The sequence below is a fragment of the Doryrhamphus excisus genome, linkage group LG8, assembly GCF_037039965.1.
Source record: "Doryrhamphus excisus strain RoL-2023G ecotype Guam linkage group LG8, RoL_Dexc_Guam_v1.1, whole genome shotgun sequence".
Taxonomy (NCBI): domain Eukaryota; kingdom Metazoa; phylum Chordata; class Actinopteri; order Syngnathiformes; family Syngnathidae; genus Doryrhamphus; species Doryrhamphus excisus.
This window is the reverse complement of record NC_136364.1, coordinates 21,618,391-21,646,093: the sequence shown is the minus strand read 5'-3', so window position 1 is coordinate 21,646,093 and position 27,703 is coordinate 21,618,391. Positions and strand designations below refer to the sequence as shown.

The 27,703-nt window shown below is 38.3% G+C and overlaps 1 protein-coding gene across 1 annotated transcript in view; it reads right to left on the bottom strand.

The window, feature by feature from the left end:
* Positions 1 to 4,382: 4,382 nt before the first annotated feature.
* igsf11 (immunoglobulin superfamily member 11) overlaps positions 4,383 to 27,703 on the bottom strand; it is a 140,361-nt gene continuing 117,040 nt past the window's right edge. Inside the window, exons 7-11 of the mRNA XM_058080758.2 lie at positions 13,701 to 13,908; positions 11,402 to 11,557; positions 9,630 to 9,752; positions 9,175 to 9,322; positions 4,383 to 7,871 (exon numbers count right to left, since the gene is read on the bottom strand). Coding sequence (XP_057936741.2) covers positions 7,316 to 7,871; positions 9,175 to 9,322; positions 9,630 to 9,752; positions 11,402 to 11,557; positions 13,701 to 13,908 — 1,191 coding nt within the window. The 3' untranslated portion in view covers positions 4,383 to 7,315. The remainder of the gene's footprint in view (positions 7,872 to 9,174; positions 9,323 to 9,629; positions 9,753 to 11,401; positions 11,558 to 13,700; positions 13,909 to 27,703) is intronic.

Below are 27,703 nucleotides of genomic sequence, written 5' to 3'. Positions count from 1 at the left end.
TGCATGGGCTGATCTTCCTTGAACCTTCAAGCGTGTCAGCAAGTCTTTAATAACCGTCCCTGAGGTGATCCTTCAGCAGTTATAATATATCTTTTGTGCAATAGTCTACCGGAGTATTTTAAGCAGTGGAGTTTTCATGAACGGCGCACATTTAATCTGCTATTATGATTGTTCCTTCATATTGTGAAGATAAAAGAGACATTATTCACTCTGAATTTTGATTTGAAAGAATGACAAGGGAAATCCCATGCGTGGAAAAACTGTTGTTATACTACTAGGAGTCTATAAAATGGCATGATATCTTGTCATTGCTTTACTGGTTGCCTGGGAAGCTCAACATATTGATGGATTGCAGTGATATTAGTGCACCAAACATGAATGCTCCACAGGAAACTTGTACAATGTGCTTGGTTCTCATATCGTTCCTTTAAGGCAGGGGTGTCCAAACTGTGTCCACATACTGAAAAAGCAAAAGATGCAAGATGCATGTCGACTCACAAACTATACATACGTAGTATTTCAAGAAAAAACTGCAATTCTCATAAAATGTCCCATTTTTTTCCTCACCTCATTAGAATACAACCTTTTTCTCTTAATATTCTGACTTTATTCTTGTAAAATTTCAGCTGTTTTTTTTTCTTTTCTGTGTTTTTTTTTTCAATATTTCCAACTTCTCAACAATTTCAGTTTTCTTCTTGTAAATTTAAATTTAATCCCATAATATTTCAACTTTATTTTCATAACTTTAGAACTTTTTCCACTCATTTAAAAAAAATGTAAAATATTTTTGTTAGATTCCCATAAAATAATGGCTTAAAAATTATTTTTTTAATATTTCAGCTTTAGGCTCCTAAAATGACGTAATTTTCCTCATAATATTCTGACATTATACATGTCAAATTCCAACTTTTTCTTGTTAGATTGCAACTTTTAATAATTTGTTTTGTGAAATGACTGGTGATTTGTATGTGTGCGTTGTTGGGTTTTTATTAGTTCCCTTGTTAGAATGCGCCGTGAAGGAATCAAAAAACAGCCACACACCATTAGAACTGCACGTTGGACACCCCTGCCTTAAGGAAACAACACTGTCATTAGGTAATGTCATCGGACATTTGTGATCATGCGTTTCGAGTTAACGCTTAGCACTTAATGATTCAGATAGCATAGGAGGTTAGTGCTTTCCCATACATCCAATATATTATATCTGTGAACGTTTACTATACTTACACAAAGAGACAGTGCATAGCAAAACTGTAGAACATGTTGTGAATTATTTAAACAGGCTGTGTCACTGCTGCAAAAAAGCATCTGTGCTATAGTGCAGGGAACAATTCTTGTACAGAATATTGTCGGTACAGTATTTTTATACAAGATATAAAAAAAAAACAGAATAGAACTACAGCATGTGAAGGCCAAAGGTTGAAAGAATTGAATAGCTAGTCAATAGTGCTATATCATAACAGTTGTTGTTGTTGACTACACAAAATCACATTATTGGATATATTTTTGTGCTTTTCTAGTGAAATGATGTTGAACTCTGATGTAAGTGCCTCTTTTCTGCAGTTTAAAAGTGAATATAAATGTATTTTGGCCACATATAACCACAACAAATTGCAGGCTATGTAATTTGTTTTCTCCGGGTACTCCGGTTTCCTCCCACATTCCAAAAAAAACATGCTAGGTTAATTGGTGACTCCAAATTGTCCATAGGTATGAATGTGAGTCCAGTACACCAGTCCAGGGTGTACCCCGCCTCTCGCCCAAATTCAGTTGGGATAGGCTCCAGCATACCCGCGGTACGCGGCATAGAAAATGGATGGTATGTAATTTTCTGGCTGTGAAATAGTTTTTACAAACCTATTAATGATTAAGTAAAGTGACTTTCCTGCAAATTTGCATGGTAAATGTCTCAGTCCACCCAATTTCATGCTCTCAATAAATCAAAGCTTTCTGAGAAATTCACTTTAGGTCGCTAAAATTGTTAGAAATTTGGCTGGCTCAGTCAAGGAGATAACAGGTTCACCAGTCTCAACTGATCTTTTCTGGTAAAGAAAGGGAAACATAATTTTGTTATTCACTCTATTTCACTGAAGCAGCTGGAAGAAATGGGTGCCAAATAGGAGCATCAAAATGGAGTTACTGATCTGATATGAACTATTCTGCTGTAATTGCTTCATGGAGCTGCTCATTCATTGCAGGCCTTGGGCACCCGGATAGAGACAACTGTCTGTATTGTGCGGGAAGACACACAACTAAATTATCACTGAAGGTCCTTGGAAAATAAAGGAACAACAACAAAAACAGTACCCAAAATATTGTGTAATTTATCAGTTTTGAATCATTCAATGCACTGCTTTATATTATTTACCACTAAACTGACTAACCTGACTATTGAGCAGGCATTCTAAAATGTTTCAGCACCATGGACAGTGACACAGTGGATCTCTTGATGTGATCTCTGGGTCTTCCAGGGGAAAGTTGATGCCATCCAGGCTTTTCATGGGAAGGTGGTGGGGGGCGTGGGGTGGGGGGTGGGGGGTAGCCCCTGGTCCTGTGTCAGGTGTCGTGGGTGGGGCGGCCAAAACCCCGTTTTCAGAGCTTCTTTTTCGTACAAGTGGGTGGGGTATGTAACCCAAGAAGCTTTACTCTTTACACTAATGCACTGTAGTTCTAGAATGGAGAAAAAAAACATTTGCCGTAAACTAGTGCCCAAGTGGCAAACATTCAATCTAAAAAATCAAAAAAATATGAATTAAATTTTACTGTTAGAATAATACTGACCCTCACAGCGCCAGCAGAGATCAATTCTGATGTGTTGGTCCCGACTGAGGACACAGGTAGCAAATGCACAGCCCGCCACTTTCTTTACACTTTCTGCGGCAAGGACTTTTTTTTATCTACAGTGTTTTAATTATTTCCTCCAACCTTATGAACTAACTTTAAAAACCTCTCCTCCTTCAAAAATTGGTTTCTATCCTCTCACCTCAACTTTCAATCATTCACTCCGGTGCTGAATGTGATTTTATCAAAGAAGATGCCACTCTTCTCTGGCTTTGATTTTCTCTCAGACTTGGTTGACCTCTGCTGTGGGGAGTTAACAGCATCTATAGTATGTCTAACCTTGTGAGGCAGCCGGACAAAAGACGTAAGAAAGAAGGAGCGGCATCTCGCCAACCTTCATAATGACACATGGAGTCCAGAATAATTGAAGCAATAAGAATGTTTGGGATAAAAAGTAAGCTGCAGATGCCAGCATGTTGGTGAAATGGTATGCTTGGTGCTGAAGAAGAGGAATTATCACAGTAGGGGTACTTAGTAACTAAATGGCATCTATTCAATAAAAATAACATAAGTACAACACTTTGATTGAGCTTGTTTATGAATTGTGCCTTATAAATGCCTTGCCTTGCATACAATTAAAATATTTTTTCAAAAAACATATTGGGAGTTTTATACACACAGTATAATTGTAAACACACACTTACAGATCAATACAACACAAACTACATTTTTTTCCTATCCTCCCAATATTTAAAATATGGATCAAATATACTGCTACCGTTCCTGTTACTTTATTTAATACACCGCTCACAATTCAATATTGTAAAACAAATAATACGAATGTTCACTTCGATTAAACTGCACAGCGTATATCCACACAGAGCATTATTCTTTGGAAGCAGGTGTACCTACTGTTGTGGCCGGCCATTACATCACGTGTCAACACTGCCATCTAGTGGTTCTTTTCAGTACACAGTGGACCTATAATAACAGGCGTCGAGGTTAGGGGGTGGGGATGTTTTACCAGGGTCCCAAGTCCAGGGTGAATGAGTTTGTAAAGTTTTTTGTAATGTTTTTTCTTTTAAATATTTGAATTAGAAAAAAAACTACGTCATTAATATTTAGATAATGAGGTTGCTTTAATCAAATTAAGCCGGTCTGAGACGAACTTCACCCGCCTTGGTTGTTGAATGGTTCATTCCGCCTAATGGCGTCGAATTAGCTAAAGCGAAGTGCAGCGACCGAACACAAGCGCTCAACAAAGACAACATAACGTCAATAAATCTCACTTTTGTGTTTTCACAGAGTGTGAGCATTTGGGAACAAGAGTGAGGTATGGGGGAATAAAGAAAATAGTTAAAGGAAATTACTTACTTGTATCTGTGGCAGCGTCGAGTAAAGTTACGTGTTTTCCCGTTTGTATCTGCAATTGTGGTGCGTTCAATGACCGTCGAATAAAGTGAGAAAAGGCTGCCTTCAACCAAATTCATGTAATAATTTGTTTTTTTGGTGCATGTAAACATAGTGTGTATGTGTGTTGGTGAAGACGTGTCTGTTCTTTATAGAACCGATTCCTCACTCAAAACACACAAAAGCTCAAGAATGTATCAACAATATTTTATTCTCTACAAGTTTGTGTTATTTTTTTTTTCCTATTTGACATTTCAAACCAACAGTAAGAACAAATGTATATCTTTACATATTTACAAATTGGTTTGGTCATTATTTACTGGACATAAGTTGATAAACACTTGAGTCATGGCCGCGGGGTGTCAGTGGTTTAGTTAACATAAAATCCACATTTTGAGCTGGCCATTGTCCCCTGAAGAATAACAGAGGATATTTGAATGATAACAGCCAGGGCGGGGGGATGGCAAAAAACACAGAATGGCAAATAATGTGAATTTCTGACCCACTCATTCTTGGACATTTTAGTTTGGATGTGTTTGGGTGAGTAGAAATCTACTTTTTTTATCGGAGCAAGTGAATATTGGAAACAATCATGACTATGGACAAAAGTAATGAGACACGCCATTATGACGACAAAGTAAAAATGGAAGAAACAATAACCAATCATGCCTTCATGCACCTTGCTTTATTTCCATTAAATTGGAGGCACAGAATAGTGAAACGTGGAAGCTAAATAATTCATATTCAGGTGGAAGTAAATTGTTTTGTCTCAACCCTAATAATGATGATTAATGTGTCTCAATACTTTTCTCCACACCGTGTCAATGTTATCCTGGCTTAGTGACATGTTTTCTAATCAAAACACACACACACAGCATGTTTTCATTTGGTTTCCTTCTCATTTGTCTGCAGAATGGCAAAGTATGACTAGATAAACATATATGAGACACAACAAAATTGGACTCCGAACCCTATTTTAAGGGGACCTATTTTGCTTTTTGCACTTTTTGACCTGTAAATGTAGTTTTTAAACAATACCAACATTTCATATAATCATGTTTTCGCATTCGGAAGTGAGCCCTGAAAGAAGTTTGAGATGACTCAAAACGCTCCGTTTCAAAAGGCGCGGTAAAACTGCCCCTTTGTGATGTCACAGAGGGGCAGACTTCCTTATATGGCTCATAGTTACAAGCACTTCGGGCGTGGGACCGTGGAATAAAGGAAAACAGACCATTTTGTCAGGGAGCACAAATAACAAGGAAATACATTTGGAATAGGTGCAGATTCTGGAAAATATAACATGTTTCCTGTGCTGGTTATTGTGTGTAGCTGCTCTATAGGAGACCAATAAGGGTCGAAAAAATTTGCATAATAGGTCCCCTTTAAATGACATTTATGTGCAGGGTCAGCTCCTGGCAAAACACTCAATGCGGTTTTTTAGGGTGCCCACATGTTATGAAACACTCTGGCCACGTTCAAGTCAGTTTTCAAGCGCACTGTTTATATTTTCAATAATCGGAGCGTTGGGGAGTGCATTCAGTTGATTTTGATCCCTAGTAATATCAAAGACTGAAACAGGCCCACAAAAAGCCGACACAATGACACAAGATGACGACAGTGGATCAGTGCACAATGCAACAATTTCCTAAGACGGAATGATTTTGCATTTTTCTTAATAATTCTTAAAAAGTCAGAGAATACAAACAAATGAATGCTGCATAAGGTATTGAGAGGATATTGCAGTTAATGCATAATTTTTAGGTGATTATTTTGACCATAAATAACGCAAAACCAGACCTGCAAACTACAAACAAAACAAATCCCTTGAATGAATAAAAGTATTTTCTTGATATACTTCTAATGCAAGAAAAAAAAATAATTAAATCATGTGGCAGATAGTCAGGAAGTGGCGTGCGGGGTACACACGTTCCTATTGCTCTTGTGTGGCTTTTCTCCTGGTAATCCAATTGTCCAAAACTGTGCATGTAAAGTTAACTCAAAATTTACTTTACATTGCCCCTGTGATTGACGGGCGACTATTCCAGAATCAGCTGGGATAGGCTCCAGCTTCACCAGTGAACAGGATAAATATTATAAAATGTATAGCTGGGTCAGATTAGTTTTTATCTTATATTCTAATCTACAATTGAAGTTATAATTAATATATACAATAAAAAAGTAGGGTCTTTGTGTGTGTAGGAGGGGAAAACCACCTTTAAATATAGTTAATCTTTTATAAAGCATTTATCAAATAAGACTTCTTGTAACAGCAGCACAGATGTGACATAACTCAGAAAAGGACGACGATGTTAAAATGTAGACAAAACTCTGCAGGGTCCGGGTTATTTATACTTTTTTTGACTGTTATTCATCTTCACCATTGTATAACAAAAAGCATGTATTGAGAATGATTTTCCAAAATATGAAGAAACAGGACAGTAATAATGAGACGGTTCTTCCTAACAAGACAGCAGGCTGTCTAAGTTGCTCTAAAAAGTGCATAAACACAATAAAAATAGTTGTATTTAATGAAGTATACTATGTAGTACACTGCAGCTATCAAACATGCCGTAGTCTTCTCTTCTAAGGCCGTTTCAACCATCATATCATTTGAACATTCACCTTATCAATGCGTCATCATCGTTATTATGAACAGGATCACTATTATTAGTTTGATTTGCTTCATTAGACGTAACAACTGTGAAAAAAAAGAATGAATTCTTATCCTAAAACACAGGACACATGCATTTATGAAGGATTTTGAGCTGACTCTAGTCCACCCGTGCGGTATTGAAACCTGCAATTTTTCAATTTTTTTTTTTTTATCATTCAACAAGAATATAAACCCAATGAAAAGATGATTTGAATTCTGTCGTCTGCGTTCAAATAAAAGTAATGATCATTTCCGTGAAGAAATTGGCATTTTATGAACTCTGCACTGCAAAATCCTACTGTGTTCCGAGATAATAATAATAATAAAAAAAAAAAAAGCGGAGTAGCGAAAGACACGGTTGTAATCGTAAAATAAAGGGCAGCAGGCTGTTTCAGCCCAAATTCTGTTTGTTTTTCATCACTGGATTTCAAACAACAAAAAACGAATTAAGTCCTGGTTTCGAACCGGATTTCAGACCAGCGATCCTGCTCTGCTTTGGGCGGGCACCATGACAGGCACCGCCCCCATCCGCTCCAGCGTTGACTGACTCACGGCGTAGGAGTGCGTGTGCTGCCCGTGCGTGGGTGTCACCACGGGTTTTAGGCTCACAGAGCCGTTGCTGCGCACCATAGCGGGGGGCGACGGGGCGGAGTTTGTGGTGACCACCAGTGTCTTTGGGGGTGGGAGCGTGTGGCTGCCATTGGCAAAGGAAGTTGTTGTTGTGGTTGTGGGCTGAGCGTGGCGAGACAGCGGCGCCGAGCCCGGCGCGGTGACCGCTGAGCTGTGGGCGTGGCCCGGGTTCTGGGACTGTCTGTGTCCGTGCGTGCCGTGCACCGCGTTGGAGAAGGTCTGCCGCGTGTCTCCGTTGTAGCGCGTGTACGAGTTGGTGTCGTAGTTGGGTTTGGGGTTGTGCCAGTAGCGACTGTTGTAGGTGTTGGTGGACGTCAGGGTGTCGTTCTCCGAGGACGAGGCGTCGGCGTGGAACGCTTTCACTGATGATGACCTTTTCGGTGGGAGGTCGTCTTCCCTGTGGACGTGAGCATGTGAGAGGTCAGATGCCTGGAATGTCTACTTTCCAAATAGATGGAAGATGGAATTCAATAGCGTTTCTCGGCTTTTGAAATTCCACCCTCAGGCATCTCTGTGTGGAATTTGCATGTTCACCCTGTGGTTTTCTCCGGGTACTCCGGTTTCCTCCCACATTCCAAAAACTAGGTTAATTGGCGACTCCAAATTGTCCATAGGTATGAATGTGAGTGTGAATGGTTGTTTGTCTATATGTGCCCTGTGATTGGCTGGCCACCAGTCCAGGGTGTACCCCGCCTCTCGCCCGAAGACGGCTGGGATAGGCTCCAGCACCCTCCGCGACCATCGTGAGGATAAGCGGTAGAAAATGAATGAATTAATGAACTTTTGACATTTCATCATTGCACCTTTGGCCCCATGGTGGGTTATTTAGAAGTCACACTTGTTACTAAAACCAATGTAAAATGTTGGTGAAAAACATTGATGAAAACCAAATTACAATAAATAAAAAAAAATACATATTTTTACTGTATTTCACTCTAAGCATACAGTGAATCTCTAGAAATTAAATTTGACTTAAACTAGTGAAATAAATGACCTTTGCTTTGCAACAAGCACACACACCCAAGCTAACACATTTTTCACTACATTTATGTCTAACTTTGATTTGTTACTACATTACTTTCAATTTATGTATACGATCGTTCCATTTTATGGAACAATTTGGAACGATTGTTGCATAAAATGAGGCGCAGAAGAGGTAAATGCTGTCTCACGTTGCTAGGTTGTGCTCCCGGGATCACACAGTAAATAAACCTTTCCTTCATGCATGCATCAGATTACAATTGAGTGCATCCCATAATCAGTTCACAGTTCCACATGTCCAAAAGGAGTAGGAAGAAGCAAAGCTTATTAAATCCTACCCCTCCATCTGGTACTTTTACAATCAGTAACTGTTACATTTGTTCACTTCCTGCTTTCCTAATATAGATTTTTTTTGTTAAATTAAATTAAATTAAATTAAATTAAATTAAATTAAATTAAATTAAATTAAATTTTAAGATTTTTTATTTTTTGTCCCTTACCAAAGTACAAGGTGATATGAGCATCCAATGCCATAATGGGTACCATAGTAAGTGTCAATAATACTATAATAACTACTATAAAAATAAATACTATAATAATAATATAATCAAAAATACGTATATTCCTGATAATTCTAAATTTTAACATTTTCTACCTTCATATTTTTATTAAAATACGAGTTGTTGTTGATGAATGTTAACGTTGGTCCTTGATCCTACCTGATCTCATTGGGGATCTCCTCCTCGTCATATTTGTTCTTATTCTTCCAGTAGTAAAGGGTGACCACCACCAACATGGAGAAGATGATGACCGCCAACACTCCGGTAGCAATTGTCCCAGCTATCAGACCCACACTCTGAGGCTGGGCTGGAGAAGAGACCAAATATCAGCAACATCTCATGTTTGTCACCAAACACGAAAACGTCGTGACTTTTCATTCCTCAGCGTCAAGCTGTCGAATCCCTGACCCCGTCTGACACCCCCCAATCCTCATTTTGGTCTGATTGTGTCAAAAATGCAGATTTTTACCATCTCCAACTGTCTCTGTCTCCCAAATATCACACAGAAGAAGGCTTTATAAACTTTTACTTTCAGTTCTTGAGTGAAATGTCTATAAATAAATACAAAATGTCACCCGGTGGCAGCAATAGAACGGCGTGTTTAGCATACTCACGTGCGACAACCTGAAGATTGATCAAGCATGTGCTCTTGCCAATAGCATTGCTGGAGGTGCACTGGTAGAGTCCTGAGGTGCTGGTGCTGATGTTTCTCAGGGTGACGGTGCCCTGCATCTGGTCTGGGGAACACATAAGGACCGCAGCGTGATTAAAAGCATGGACGCACAGCCGTGGTGGCCATATTTGCATAAAACAAGACACATGTACCATTAGAAAGCGTTGAATTGCATTCAAAGCTATTTGGTTATCATTTCAACTACTTCTACATTCAACCACTAGATGGTGCTATTTAGCTTCAATATAAAATGAACTACAGGCGTCATGGGATGCTCTGGAGCACCAAAAAGATTCAAGTCTGTGTTATTAATCATGTCTGTTGACTGTTGACAATAATAGTCATTGTTAAATTAATAACAATCAGTCAAAAATAAGCCTGACTGTCTTGAATTCTACCTAATCCAGGGGTGTCCAAAATGTTCCACTGATGGCCCCAAACTGAAAAAATGAAAGGATGCAACATATATGGATATGCTAAGAAGTTATACACATTTAAAGACAAATCTGCATTTCAGCTTTGTGATATGGATGCAGAACTGTATTATGGGAATTAATATTCCAAATATTTAAATTTTCTTCTTAAATACTTTAAAAACTTTTTCCTCAACCTAACTTACTTTTTTTGTGGGGGTATTTTTTTTAAAATAATATTAAGACTTTTAAAAATATAACATTGTTTCATTTAATATTTCAACATTATGCTATTAAAATTATTTTTATTTATTATTTTATTTATATTTATTATTTTTATAATTATTGAAAGTCTTTTTCATCATAATGTTACGATTTTCTTTTAAAATGACGACTTAAAAAAATACATTTGCCAAATGTTTCCATTTTTGCTCCCGTTTTTTTTGTTTTATTGATATATGATGATATATATATATGATATATATGATGATGATATATGATTTATTGTTTTATAATTTTTTTTATGTGCAAAGGGCCAAATAAAAAAATAGTAGGCCGCAAATGACCGCCGGGGCCACACTTTGGACACCACTGACCAAATCTATTGGCCGCATATATTCACAAGCAGATTTCAAAATGAATGAAAATGAATGACATTGAATTAGCTGTGTACACTACTGGCTTTTTTTTAAGGCTTTGATTCACATGAGGAAAAATAAATGAATACAAAATGTATGCAAAACCAACAAAGTTGTTGCAGAATTTTGCAATACTGGTTGTTTTGATTTTTAAACTTCCAAGTGTCTTTGCATTTTGCCTTTATGTATCGTAGCCTTTCATTCACCAGCGGTGTACACACAGTGAAATATGCGATGAAGACTGTCTGCTGTGCAAAGGGCACAGCCGGAAAAGAGAGGAGAGGCCACTAAAGCGCTTCTCTCTGCCGCTGAAGACCAGCTGCACGGTGACAACATCCAGTTTAACACATGCAAGTGCTTCTTGGATGAAGTGTGAAGAACACTGCGGCAGAATTGGTAGTCAGCATGAGAGAAGACGGATCTGCGATAAACGCCACAAATTCTTCATCACATCACATCACACATCACAAACACGCACACACATTTCGTATCACTCCGTGGGTCATCGACCGTCAGCAAGATCACAGGATGGGAATCTCCAGGTGGCGGGAGGCCTCACACACGGTGACGGTGGTGATGATGGAGGAGCGTTATGTGTGTGTTACATTTACCAGCAAAGGTGGGGCAAAAGGGAACCCCGACGGCCAGCTTGTTTCTAATACCTTGCATGGCGTTGTGCGGCAGCTTGGGCAGCGCGTCCAGCTTCTCCCACGAGTAGGACGGTGTGGGAATACCTTCATCTGAGCTGCAAAACAGCATGATGTCGCTTCCCACATCCAGCGTTCCTTGGATTCGACAGGCTGGCACCGAGGGGGGCACTGGCAGAGCAAAAAGAGTGGGTGGTGACGGTTTAATCGCTTTACAAGGGAAATCACATCAAATTTTCTGCCTCATTAGTCTATACATGATATGGTCTTTAAAGGGCTTGTTGTTGTCAACAGGTACATCTGCTTCATATCTGCATCCGGAATACATTTTCATACTTTTGAGAGATTTTATGGGTCCATGGTGCTGGAGCTTATCCCAGCTGTCTTGGGGCAAGAGGTGGGGTACACCCTAGACTGGTCGCCAGTCAATCACAGGGAATATATAGACAAACTAACTGGGAACTGATTATGGGATGCACTCAATTGGAATCTGATGCATGCATGAAGGAAAGGTTTATTTACTGTGTGATCCCGGGAGCACAACCTAGAAACCTCGCCTCATTTTATGCAACAATCGTTCAAAATCGTTCCATAAAGTGGAACAATCGTATACATAAATTGAAAGTAATGTAGTAACAAATCAAATAAATGTAAAATAAATGTAGTAAAAAGGTGTGCAAAGCATTCACTGGTTGTTTTGACAGTTGCATCTCAACCCAGTCATTTATTTCACTAAGTCAAATTTAATTAAATTTCTAGAAATTCACTGTATGCATAGAGTGAAATACAGTCAAAAATGTATTATTTTTATTTTTTTATATAATGTAATTTGGTTTTCATCAATCTTTTTCATCAAAATTTCACATTGGTTGTTGTAACAAGTGTAACTGCAAAATAACCCAACATGGGGCCAAAGGTACAATGACCAGAAATGTAAAAAATTCATTCATTCATTCATTTTCTACCACTTATCCTCACGAGGGTCGCGGGGGTGCTGGAGCTTATCCCAGCTGTCTTTGGGCGAGAGATGGCCGAGGGTGGAATTGAACCCTGGTCTCCTAGCTGTGATATCTGCGCGCTAACCACTTGACCGAGTTTTAGATTATTACATTTATTTTGGCGATCTTGAGTCCCATAAGAGGCGGTCAGAGACACTTTTACGTGCTTCAAGGAAGAGGATCTTAAAATGGGGCGGGGATTAGCCAACACTGACCTCGTAGGGAGCGAATATTAACTACAATCACAATGTAGAAAAGTAAACACACAAAGGGAAAGTACTACTAATACTACTATGAGGAAACATGTTAATCTGAAACATGTAATTTTACCAACTTCTTACAAAACAAGTTCCGCAAAGCATGCTGGGTAGCCAGAACTAATTGGAGTGATGTTGACCAACCATTCATGAATTGTTATTAATAAAGATTACAAAAACTAGATCATATTATTATTTAATATTATAAAATAATATTATCATAATTACTATATTATAATTATAATATTAATAATAATATTATATAATATTCGAAACCCTTGATGCAGGCTGATGAAGCCCCCTGATTCGGACAGTGCCTTTGTAGCTCTAAATGAAATCAATAAAATATAATTTAACTGAGTACAAATGAGTCAAACAAACTACAGTAAAGTCTCGTTATATCGATATCGGTTAAAACGAATTACTACTTATTACGATACTATTTTCATTTCCCGGCAAATTTCTAGTCTTTTATGATATAATTAGCTCCGTTAGTACGATACCCGGTTATTATGATAATCCGGTTACTAGGATGCCCTTTTCATCTCCCGCCAGCCAATTTGGTCTGCTTATATCGATACAAAAGCAGCTTAAATCAATCTTTGCTTAAGGATTTCAATACCAAAAAAGAACACGGCGAACGGCTGCTTCCAGTCAACTTTATTTTTCACACTTCCACCACCAGAGTGCAGCACACACAGCGGAAAACACCCGTCCCTCGCGCCTACCCCTCCGGGTGGCAACACCTTCCCTATCGATAGTTCCGGGGTGAATTATGTCCCGGTAACCGGTAAAGTTAAAGTTTATTTTTATTTACTGTAGTACAAAATTTATTGTAGTACAAAAGCATGCTAGATACGCAATCCATGAACTCAAGGAGAAAATTACATGTCAAAGATCCGCCCACTTTTAATGCAGTTCGGCGCAGGATCGGATATATGGATAGTCCGGTTATATCGGTATTTTTTCCGACTCCCGAGAATATCGATATAACGAGACTTTACTGTAATTTTGATTTTTGTAAGAAAAAACAAACAAACAAACAGACAGTATAGCTACCTAGCACAGTCAGCCCGATGACGCCAATATTGCGCCCCCCTCTGTCCGGGAGGTTGTTGACCAGACACTGATACGTCCCCGTGTCTGACAGCTGGGTGTTGTTGATGAAGATGGAGGCACTTGTACTTGGCATGGTGGACACAAAACCCACACGGCCGTTGAGGTGGTTAGCTAGGCTGAACACCTGGCCGCCCTGGTAGATTATCACCTGGATTGGGACAGGAAGGGTAGAGGAACATATTAAGTTAAATATAAAAGTGGACAGGATAAGTCCCAATGGGGCGAGACATAATCTAACAAGGAATAAAGTGTTAAAAACACTGTTTATGACCCAAAAAAAAATACAAAAAACAATTGGGACTTACTAAAATCCTCAGTCCTCAATTTGTTTTTACACTGCATAAACTGAAATCTAAGTACACTCATTTGACATATATTGGTTTAAAAAGGCAACAAGGAATACTACTACTTATACTACTTCACATGAGCAAAAGTAGATTCAACAAAAGCAACACTTCCGTCCTAAAACACGTATGCGCTTTCAAATATTGTTCATAAATCTGTGTTAGTAAGCATTTATAATTTATCCACCTATGAGGTGTGGCATGTCAAGATGCTGATGAAACAGTATGATTATTAGGTTGGCCCCAATAAAAGGCCACTCCAGATGAACCCTTTAACTGTATTGGGGACGACACCGTTCGGTATTCACTATTTGCGTTCTTTCAGTTCAGCTCATGAGAAATGGGAGCAAAAGTGATGCTTTTATATTATTGTTGATTGCATTTTTAACACTTTGGCCACAAAAGCATGCTGGGATCCGGTATCATTCCCGTCGCTGGGAATGGGAATGCTTCCCTGCTTCCATGCATGATATTCAGCACCTGTTCTGTAAAAAAAAAATGCTTGTTTGTCTTTTTTAAATCTTCAAACTACTTCAGTTTTCTACTTGTGGAATATTATGAGTTTATTCTCATATTATTAGAACTTTTTAACTACTTTTAAACCAAATAATTTTTCTAAAAATTTAAAATGTTATATGTATTATGGCTTCACAAAAAATATATATTTTTATATTTTACTATAATTACATTATTTTTTGTCTAAATATAATGTTATTCTTGCAAAACAAAAATATTTTCTTGTTAAATTTTTTTCTCAATATTTTGACTTTATTCTTTATTATTTTAAAAAAAATTTTTAGGCCAATAAAAAAAAAAAAAAAAAACACCCAAATGTCACAAATGGCCCCCGACCTGCACTTTGGACACCCATGAGTTGGAGTGTTATATACTGTATATTAGTTTTACTGAATTGGTGTGACTGTGCTCGATATTGTTTGATCTTAATGACTTTTCTGGCATTGGGGTTGAGGGTTCAACAGATTGTATTTCCCCTTTAATGTTCTGCTGTTTTTTTAAAATGCTATCATTGATAAGGCACTAGTCATAAATGAAATGAGTAGAAGGAGATGAAACTGGGCACTTATGACACTAGAGGGGGACCAAGCTCTACTGGCAGCATGTAAAAAAAAAAAAAAAATCAGGATTATATTAGTATACTGGAATAAACTGAACTGCCTTCAGGAAAAAAACAAACAGACATAATCTAAAATCCTTCTGTTTGAATAAGTGGTCCCTTTTAGTTCAGCGAGTAGATACCATACTAAAAGTACGCTTTCTCTGAGCTATAGGGCTCTTAAGATAAAAGCATCCATTTAATGGTATGCATAATTGAAAACATTTGACTTCAAATATGCCAACTGCTATCTGTTGAATGCAGAAACAGCACCGCTGACAACCAAATCCTGATGTTTGAACATCAGACCTGAGAACCGTGACATCACCAACACTCCTGTTCACATCTCCTGGAAATATGGGAACATATTCCAAAACATGAAGCGACACCTGGGTTTTCAAAGCCTAGTTTTTGTATGATTTGTTTTTGTGACTACGACTTTGCACCAGTTTTGGTATTATCATATAATATCATATTTTGACCCATGTTTTGAATCACTAAAAACACTAAGTTACCATCAAATTTGCTTCTCATGTCTTGGTTACCTTCTTGGGCTTCCTCATCCATGAAAATATTGCTTTTAATACTTTTGGTGTGGGCATGTAGGCCTTTTTTTGTCACTATACCCCTCCATTTCAGTTTCCAAAAATGGTAAAATGAACCTCAAAAGAATCATATTAATAAATTGAAGGTTCTTTTGTTACCTGGTAATTACTGAGAGCTATAGAACATATCCGTTAAATCAATTAGTTGTATTTATTTTCTCATTTTAGTATTAATCACTAAAGAAACATGTAATGGTAATGGTTTTATATCATTTGAACATGCATCAGATTACAATTGAGTGCATCCCATAATCAGTTCCCAGTTCCACATGTCCAAAAGGAGTAGGAAGAAGCAAAGCTTATTAAATCCTACCCCTCCGTCTGGTACTTTTACAATCAGTAACTGTTACATTTGTTCACTTCCTGCTTTCCATAATACAGTTTAAGGTTTTTTGGTTGTTTTTTTTTAAATAATGTTGAGGTGATGTGACCATACAACGACATAATGGGTACCATAGTAACTGTCAATATAGTGACATATATAGACTCCCCTTTCTCCCACATCTATAGTGTTCGGGTCAATTTTGACTCATATATATATTAATGTCAAGAAAAGGTAAAAAAAAAAAAACGTGATTGTTTTCAGCAACAGAACTTGAGTATAAACTGAAATGAAAAAGCAGAACAGGTCCAGATCTTGGTTCACTGTACTTCTTGCCATTCTTTCCATGATTCAAACTGTAAATTCACCTCACATGTAAACTGGACCTTGTTTTTCTGCTGGTATACTGGAAAAAACGGTCAAAATGAGAATCCCCTGAAGCTTCCATGATGAGAAGAGGAGCTGGTTGTCATTGTGTTGGCTAATTGTACACTTATGATTTCAGTTTTGGCTCAAAATATTGCTTTATAGTCATATTATTATTATAACCGGGTCCAAACCGACCCTAACAATACAGTGGTCATAATTTCAATCAGACCATTTTAAAATGTAGTAAAAATTTTTTTTTTGTTTTATTTTGTTGAAATAGAGTAGAAAATAGAGGGTACATATAGACAAACAACCATTCACACTCACATTCATACCTATGGATAAAAAAAGTTACCACTTCCACACAAAATAGGAGGAGAACTCATTTATTCATTATTCATTCATTTTCTACCGCTTATCCTCACCAGTCGCAAGGGGGCGGAGTACACCCTGGACTGGTGGCCAGCCAATCACAGGGCACATATAGACAAACAACCATTCACACTCACATTCATACCTATGGACAATTTGGAGTCGCTAATTAACCTAGCATGTTTTTGGAATGTGGGAGGAAACCGGAGTACCCAGAGAAAACCCATGCATGCACGGGGGAGAACATGCAAACTCCACACAGAGATGGCCGAAGGTGGGGAAAGACAAAATAAGAAGCCAAAAAGTTACCACTTCCACACAAAATAGGAGGAGAACTCATTCATTCATTATTCATTCATTTTCTACCGCTTATCATCACCAGTCGCAAGGGTGCTGGAGCCTATCCCAGCTGTCTTTAGGCGGGGTCCACCCTGGACTGGTGGCCAGCCAATCACAGGGCACATATAGACAAACAACCATTCACACTCACATTCATACCTATGGACAATTTGGAGTCGCTAATTAACCTAGCATGTTTTTAGAATGTGGGAGGAAACCGGAGTACCCGGAGAAGAGATGGCCGAAGGTGGGGAAAGACAAAATAAGAAGCCAAAAAGTTACCACTTCCACACAAAATAGGAGGAGAACTCATTCATTCATTATTCATTCATTTTCTACCGCTTATCCTCACCAGTCGCAAGGGTGCTGGAGCCTATCCCAGCTGTCTTCGGGCGTGAGGCGGGCTACACCCAGGACTGGTGGCCAGCCAATCACAGGGCACATATAGACAAACAACCATTCACACTCACATTCATACCTACGGACAATTTGGAGTCGCCAATTAACCTAGCATGTTTTTGGAATGTGGGAGGAAACCGGAGTACCCGGAGAAGAGATGGCCGAAGGTGGGGAAAGACACAATAAGAAGCCAAAAAGTTACCACTTCCACACAAAATAGGAGGAGAACTCATTCATTCATTATTCATTCATTTTCTACCGCTTATCCTCACCAGTCGCAAGGGTGCTGGAGCCTATCCCAGCTGTCTTTAGGCGGGGTCCACCCTGGACTGTTGGCCAGCCAATCACAGGGCACATATAGACAAACAACCATTCACACTCACATTCATACCTATGGACAATTTGGAGTCGCTAATTAACCTAGCATGTTTTTAGAATGTGGGAGGAAACCGGAGTACCCGGAGAAGAGATGGCCGAAGGTGGGGAAAGACAAAATAAGAAGCCAAAACGTTACCACTTCCACACAAAATAGGAGGAGAACTCATTCATTCATTATTCATTCATTTTCTACCGCTTATCCTCACCAGTCGCAAGGGTGCTGGAGCCTATCCCAGCTGTCTTCGGGCGTGAGGCGGGCTACACCCAGGACTGGTGGCCAGCCAATCACAGGGCACATATAGACAAACAACCATTCACACTCACATTCATACCTATGGACAATTTGGAGTCGCTAATTAACCTAGCATGTTTTTGGAATGTGGGAGGAAACCGGAGTACCCGGAGAAGAGATGGCCGAAGGTGGGGAAAGACAAAATAAGAAGCCAAAAAGTTACCACTTCCACACAAAATAGGAGGAGAACTCATTCATTCATTATTCATTCATTTTCTACCGCTTATCCTCACCAGTCGCAAGGGTGCTGGAGCCTATCCCAGCTGTCTTTAGGCGGGGTCCACCCTGGACTGTTGGCCAGCCAATCACAGGGCACATATAGACAAACAACCATTCACACTCACATTCATACCTATGGACAATTTGGAGTCGCTAATTAACCTAGCATGTTTTTAGAATGTGGGAGGAAACCGGAGTACCCGGAGAAGAGATGGCCGAAGGTGGGGAAAGACAAAATAAGAAGCCAAAACGTTACCACTTTCACACAAAATAGGAGGAGAACTCATTCATTCATTATTCATTCATTTTCTACCGCTTATCCTCACCAGTCGCAAGGGTGCTGGAGCCTATCCCAGCTGTCTTCGGGCGTGAGGCGGGCTACACCCTGGACTGGTGGCCAGCCAATCACAGGGCACATATAGACAAACAACCATTCACACTCACATTCATACCTATGGACAATTTGGAGTCGCTAATTAACCTAGCATGTTTTTAGAATGTGGGAGGAAACCGGAGTACCCGGCGGAAAAAAAAACCCCACACACGAGGAGAACATGCAAACTCCACACACTCCAAGCGGAGATTCGAACCCGTGTCTTCTGACCATTTCTACCAAATTAAACCATAAACAAAGTTAGCATTGTATTTAAAAGCTTCTCGCTCTGATTAACAACAGATTGAAAAGCTCGTTTGTGCGGCAACATGCAAAACGGCCCTCACCCCTGAACTGGTGGCGCACAAAGGAGGACACACACAAACACATTTTGTGCACATGCGCACACCGACTCGCAGACAGAGGGGAATCAGAGGGGCTATTCACTTGCTTGAAAAGAGTCCTCATTGAACTGTTCAAAGACGGAGCCAGCGAAACAACCGGCTTCAGTGTATGTGTGTGTGTGTCTATGTGTGTGTGTGTGTGCATGAGAAGGCTAGTTTTGATGAAAGCGCACAAGTGTGTGTATGCGACTTCGCTGTCCTGCACTGCTGCTGCTTAACGGTTGTAAATTGCACCGCTGCAATTTCCTGAGTGCAGTGCGCTCGCTTTGTCCTCTTACGTGCAGATGAATAGGCAGCTCCTCAGCTGTGATGAGAGCCTGCGACTTCATCTCCTCCATGTCTGTGGGCTTTTTCGGTGTGTCAGTGCGCATTCATTTACTCCCGGGAATAGTGTAACAGTGTATCTCGGATTGTGGTCGTGTGATTGTTCTGCCAAAATAACCGTCCTCTTGTTTTCCCCGCTGTAAGACTACTGCGTACTCTCCCTAGAATTGAGTCTTTTTCCCGTCAGTTTACACCAGCGTGGCCTGCGTCACACTCTGATGACCTGACAATATAATTTGCATGCTCGCTGAAAATGAGCCAATAAAGCGACCTCCTGATGTAACATTCGATTTGTTTGTGCATGAATGAGCGGCCGATTACAGCAGCTGATAACAATTTTTGCATTTTTGTGTGCAGTCCATGAGCTTTTGCAGCAGTAAGGCTAACAATTAATGTTTTTTTTTTTTTATTTGAAATGCAGTACTGGTTAAACCAGGGGTGGGAAAACTTTTTGACTCGCGGGCCGCATTGATATGACAAAATTTTAGGGGGGGGTTGGGGGGGCAGACTATATATTTTACACGTAACAGTCCACCTGGTATTATTGTATGTGTAAAATTGTCATGCAATCTGCTATTATTATTTATTTTTTTATATTTATATTTAAATATTTTAAAAATAATAAAATATTATAATAATCACAATAAAATTAAAATAATAATTATTATATTATTATTATGTAAAATATGCAAATATAACAATAATATTATATATAATTAATATAATAATTAGCATTAATATAATAATTATAATAATCTAATAATAATAATAATAATAATTATTATTATTATTATGTGCTTGTGTCCCTTTTTTCAGGAGCACTTTGTAAACAACAGACCATGTCAAAAAACGAAATTGATAAAACCATCAAAAGGTTGGCTCAGGCCATGATGCCAGGTTGTATGTTGAGTTTAAATGAAATACTTTGGAAAGATTGGGCGGGCCGTATTCAAACACTTGGCGGGCCGGATGTGGCCCCCGGGCCGTAGTTTGCCCACCCCTGGGTTAAACAGTATAGAGTCTAAAATCACCTCATCCTGCCGCGTGACCTGCTTGGCTTTGCTGCCGTGCGCCGACAGAAAAGAGGTCAGCCCTGGTGTTCAGACGACGGACAGAGCAAAGAACTCACACTGAGCCACGTCTGGACATGCCAGTGCCCGCCTAGCAGTAATCAGTAAACCTCCACGATATCCTTTCTTACCGAAAACATGATGTGCTGCAAAATGCAACCCGACTCCTTACCTGCGGTGATTTTGTGGTCGCCATAGCCTACTTCTGAGCAACCCAAAGGATCTTTTGGCTGCGAACACGAGGGACACAGCTACCGCCTAAATAAAGCCTGAATAAACCTCTAAACCCCCACAGCCTTCCTTCAATTTTCTAACCATAAGCCGTCACTGTTATCTCTTTCTATCCTCTGAGACATGGCCTCAACAATATGGGCCTGCACTCACTTTTATACTGCAGGTTTGCATACACTCCTCATCTGCTTTATTGTAATGGTAATGGTAATGGCAATGGTAATGGTAATGGTTTTATTTCATTTGAACATGCATCAGATTACAATTGAGTGCATCCCATAATCAGTTCCCAGTTCCACATGTCCAAAAGGAGTAGGAAGAAGCAAAGCTTATTAAATCCTACCCCTCCATCTGGTACTTTTACAATCAGTAACTGTTACATTTGTTCACTTCCTGCTTTCCTAATATATTGTTTTGTTAAATTATATAAAATAAAATAAAATAAAATAAAATAAAATAAAATAAAATAAAATAAAATAAAATAAAATAAAATAAAATAAAATAAAATAAAATAAAATAAAATTAAATTTTAATCACGCAAGTACTGGGTGATATGAGCATCCAATGCCATAATGGGTACCATAGTAAGTGTCAATATAGTGATATATATAGCACATCATGACTGGTTCAAGACTCTTCATCCTTGTATTTAGCAAACATCAACTGCTTGTATTGTTTCTTGAATTGGCTCATCGTTGTGCATTGTTTGATTTCCTTACTCAATCCATTCCATAGTTTGATTCCACATACTGAAATGCTATGGCTTTTTTTTAACGTAGTCTTAGCATAGAAGTGTTTCAAATGTACTTCTTCCCTGAGATCATATTTCTCCTCTCTTGTAGAGAAGTACTGGATGACATTTTTACCTAATTGGTTGTTTTTAGCCTTATGCATTATTTTAGCTGTTTGAAGATGAACTATATCAGCAAGTTGAAGTATTTGTGATTTTAGAAATAAGGAGTTAGTATGTTCTCTGTAGGCGGCATTATGAATTATCCTTACTGACCTTTTTTGCAGTACATTTAGCGAGTGGAGATTGCTTTTGTAGTTATTACGCCATATTTCCACACAATAAGTAAGATATGGTAGATATGGTTATTGTCAATAAGTACATTGTGTATTTGTTGGATTAGTATCAATAAATTATCTTTATTTTTGCAGTCCTGTTCACCTTTATATTAATGTCATCATTAAATTGTGTTTTAGTTTCATGACATAAAAGTTGTGCTATGAAAGCTTTTACTACAGGCCTAGTGAGTTTGTCTTGGCGCTCTTTTTACTTGTAAAACGTTGGAGAAATGACAATGAAGGAGGATGGCGGCGCACAAATCAGCCTTTTATTGGCGTCTACAAAACAGCGCCGTATACATTACAGCACACACTCCACACTTGAACGCAACTCTTCACTCTTTGATTGGCTCTTTCTAGCAGGCACCGCCCACTATGAACACAATAACAAACACAATACTCCTATTGCTACAATATGATATGAATACCAAATAATAAAAATGTTAAAATATGCCCAAAAAGAGGACTTCAAGCCAAAAATCAGTATGCCAATCAAAAAAATCAGCTGTTTCGACTCCGTAAGGAAAAAGCCGAAATAAACAAACAAACATCCTTATGTCTCAGGTCAGGATGATTGCTTATTGCTTAGCCATCAATCATCCACACATGATCCACATATGTCAATCAGTTGTCCCCGGCTTCCTTCACACAGTGCAGGCGTGGGGCGGCAAACACAGGCCACGAAAAATACATCGTTAAATATCTTGAATTCAATAAATAGCTTTAATTTTACACTAATTTAAAGAACAAACACTTAATTTCAAGAAGAAAAATATACACAGAAAAGGAAAAGTTCCACAGTTATTGTACAATTATTGCTCCTGTGTAAACAATCCACAATGTGACAATAAAAAAGAAATCTGATTAAGTGAATTCTATTGGGAGTTTAGTTTTTTTTTTTATTATTGTGGTTTTATTCGGTCAGGGCGTCCAACAGGGACTGCAATTGTCACATTTCGAGAGTATGAGACAGATTTATCCTCGGTCAGATTGGAAGGTTGAGATGAGGCTCAGAATTTGATCATCTAAAATACGATGACAGATGTTCTCAATTACAGATTAACATCATTTCTGCACCGCAGATTATCACTGACCTCAATATCACCGCAACGTCATTTTACTTCTGACTGCACAATTGGACGATTCTGGGAATAATATTATCACAAATAGTACTTGAAAAAGTTTGTTAAAGCCTTCAATGAAATATAACTTGAAAAATGATTTTGAAATTAACTTGAAAATTATAAAAAAATTATTACTCTGTGCCGTACAGACTGCCATTAGTCGTAGTATTAGTATTAACTATGAATTAATTAGTTAATTAATTAATTAACTATTAATTAGTATTAGTATTAATTAAGTAGCAGTATTAACATTGATTCATACAACAGAAAAGGAGCTATAATTGAACTTACTTAATTACATAAAACTTAATATAACAGACTAACTCAACTCTGGCTCTCTCTGGTGGAAACACGAAGCTGAATGAATCGGGTTTGAAATGATTTGAATAGAATTCTTCGCTCGGATGAAATGCATTATGGGAGGAAATTAAAATAGCTGTTTTTTTTTTAGTTTTACACTGATATTGTTACTTGTATTGTGTATTTCTTAGCTACCTTTTGGGTGTTTAGTTGCTGTGTGATGACTTTAGTGTTTTCTTTTTTTTTAAAGATGTCTCTCTGTATTGAGTAATGACTTCCTGTGTTTTAGAAAAGGGTTGAATAGTTTTATAAGTCATGATCGGCTCCTGTCAAATAAAGAGCTACCTGGCGTGCCACAATATGCCATTTTATGACGTGGACAATTGTGGTTCTCTCTAAATTTTTGAATACTGGTGCACCTTATACACCAAAAATTACAGTAATGCATAAAACAACTATTGCTCATTTCTCGTTTCACAAAATTATAAGCTAGGTTAGCAAATAACACAATAATTTATTGCAGTCTTAACAGAATGGCCATGATTTTACTTCCACAGACAGCTATAAATAATAACATTTCCAATAACACAGATTACCAAAATTATGTAAATGTGTGGGTTGGAATAAAAAAGTGCTCCTGTACTTTTGCCACACGTATGTATGTAGTAGTACGTCTTAAACAAAAGTGTGCCATCATTAATTTTTCTAATCGGACAATAAAACGAGAAATGTCCTGCGTGGAGGCATTTGCGGCACTTTCCAAATCCTGAAGTGTGGGAGGAAGGTGGGGGCATGCATGAGCTTTAAGGTGCTTGTCACTGTTGTACTTCAATAGAAAGAAAAAGCCGAGTTTGTTGTATTTTTGGTAGCAGCAGTTGGTGTATGTTTATGCTAAGTTAACACTTTGGATTTGACCGACAAGATGCTCATCGGAAGGTGATCGAACTTTTACAACAAAAGTATTGGAACTTCTCCTGGGGAATAAAATGCATGTACTTCATATATAAATAAAAGGTAAGAACACTAAAGACTTTCAGTTCATAATAAAATAAATGGGATGAAGTATTTGAATTATTGAGTATTTGAACGAGTGAATTCTTCTCGTCTTGTTCTCCTATTAATTTAATGAACCTGTTTTAATGGACTTGTATTAATATATTAAAAAAACTCATCAGCCATGAACCTCAATACTAATAACTCACAGAACTATTGAAATAAATTAACATTTCCATGATGTTCTAATTTATTTTAATTCACCCGCAGTTCTTTGTTTATCAACGGAATTGAGCCAAATAGGTACCATGCAGTACTAAATTGCAACAACTTCAATATGCACACAAAACTCACATTGAAATAAATACAACAGCCAACAACATGGAGTCATTCTTATCGATCGAACACAACTCCTTGGAGAGCCTCGAAAATCAAACATACAAACATCATCCACGCAAGCTCGGTATGTGAGACGAACTGACGCTTCTCGTGCGTTTCCCATGTACCGGAGTTAAATAAGTGACACTGTCGCTTTTTATCTGAACATGGTATTCAAATTTGAGAAGAGCGAGCACGAGCTGAGTGGTCCAAGAGCGCTTTTTAGAGTGCTAACGCAGGCTGCGAGGGTGTGTAAGTGGACAGAGTTCTGTTCAGTAATTCTTAATGGCTTTTAGCATCAACTGTAATCATTTATGACATTCTCTTTCTCCAAAATGACCTTGTATGAGCACTGCGGCCCGCCCCTCCGCCATGCATATTCACACAAAGTGCTTGTTTCTTTTTTGTGTTGTTGTCATTGCATGGATCGCCGTGTTTTTTATCGCCATGCGTTGTTTGCGACAATGTGCACTTAAAAAGTTGTCACCAGGTGTGTATGCTTTTAAAGTATGCCTCATGTCGCATATTATGATGTAATGCAACGTGACAGTATACTAGGATGAGACGGTAAAATCTCACAGTATCTATTTTTGGACAGGAAGAGCTTGCAACCAAAAGGCGCTAAATCCATTTTGACTGATTTCGAGAAAATCAATGATTTTTAATTACGCACATATCAAGAAAGAGCTATCAATATAGGTCATAAAAATGCATGCTATAAAAATCCTGCACACACCATGTATTTTATATATTTTTTTTAATAATTTTTTTTTTCGGATTTAGCGCCTTTTGGCTGAAATAAATTTGAAGTCACCTTTAACTTCTTCAATGGCATTGTTGTAAAAGAATGTAAGGTGCTTTAATGTGCTATGCTAATAAAATAATTACAACACAGAAGCCATTCTCAACATACAATACACCCCCCCACCCACACACACACACACACACACACACACACACACATGCACTCGTTCACCTTCACACATTACAGAAACAAAATGTTATAACCTACCACTAGTACACTGTTACTGATAAAATTTTGTTAAGATATTAAAGTAAAGTAAAATAATGTTTCTCATGAAAGTTGGAGGTGTCAAGGTAGAGACATGCCTTTTATGGCGTAAAAAAAAAACTTCCATGTTACAGAATACTGTAAAAACACAATTTGTGGTCTCCTGAATTGCATAACATACTGTAACTATCATACGTGTACTTAATGTACACAAACAAAACAGGATGCGCACTGATACTGGCTTTCTGTATGTGCAGTGCCAATTGTATTCTTCTCTCTGATTGGTCAGATTATCAATAGATGGGAAACTTGGGCCAATCAGAATAAAGAATAAAGAAAGGGATTTAGCGCCTTTTGGTTGAAATCTGAAATGGAAATAGCGCCTTTTGGTTGAAAGCATAAATTTCATATCACTTTTTTTTCATATTTTTTAAAATGATTTCAAGACCAAAATATGTGATTTGGATACACATGACAGAGGTCTATTAAACTCATGAAAAACATGCAACTTAGTGAAAATTGGATTTAGCGCCTTTTGGTTGCAAGCTCTTCATATGTTTAGTCACGTGACGGAATCACAGTGTGATATGAGTTTGTGTTGTACGGACGCATCGATGACTGACTTCACGTACCTATTGAGGACTCCGCTCGCATGTTTGCGTCTCTGCATGTTGCGTGAAACAAGTAAATATATCTAAACTATGCATGGATGCATGCGGATCTGTGCAGCACTTTGGACCAGCAGCTTGTTCTGAAGCTAGTGTGTGTGTGTGTGTGTGTGTGTGTTATCGTGTCGTATGTGTGGAGTGAACAGCTGCGATATAGAGCCTGTAATGGGCATGAGGTAATTAGTGCAGAAGATGATCATATTATTTGGACGGCCGACCAGCGAAGGTTCAAAGTGAGGGGAGGCAGGTGAGCTTGTACGGCCTGCAGCTGCATGTTAAATAACTTCAAAATAAATCACAGAAGTCCTGAAAGGGGGAAGGACGTGTTAAGGCGAGAGAAAAGGAAGGTGAGAAAAAAAAAAAAAAAACACACAAAGGAGAGCGGCACAGCAAGAAGCGTAGGATTTTTAACTACCAACACAATAAAGATGCAAATATTCAGTGCATTCCTGAAAATGAGCAAAAAGTCGGTATACATTTTGAGAAAAGTAAGTAGCGCTAGCAGGCGTTGCGGTCCTAATGTGACAGACTTTTCAAAAGCAGGGACACACACACAACCTCTACATCTACTAAAACCAAATCTCTACTGTAGGATCTCCAAGGTGCGTTCAGAGGCACCAAAAAAGAATATCATTTTTGCATAAATGGTCCTCTGTATATGGTGACAGATTTTGTTTCAGCTTATTTGATTCCAGACATTATAAATTAAAGATTCCTTATTTATATATTGATTATTTTCATCATGCTTACAACCTTGTAAATACAGTTGAACATTATAAGAGCCCTCAGGACATGAAGTAACACCCCTATAGTTACTTTACACTCATATTACCCAATATAGTAGACATAATAAGCGTATATTAAGACACAAATAACACTTGTGTGCTTGTGTGTGTTTGACTAAATGTGTTCCCTGGGGAAGCAGAGTGACTGGTGGACAGGAAGTGATGTTGAAGTTTTACAGTTTTCCGTGGGTCAGAGGCACAACCCGTGCTTTAATTAAGGATTTTTATTTCAGGTTATGGTGCCCTTGTTGTGAGCTCATTCAAACCTGCAATAAAAGCCTGTTGTTGCAGCTATCAAGTCACATTACAGTAACATTACTGCCACCTAGTGTCCAATATTTGTGCACTTAAAAAAGTTGTCACCAGGTGTGTATGCTTTTAAAGTATGCCTCATGCCGGATATTATGATGTAATGCAACGTGACAGTATACTAGGATGAGACGGTAAAATCTCACAGTAG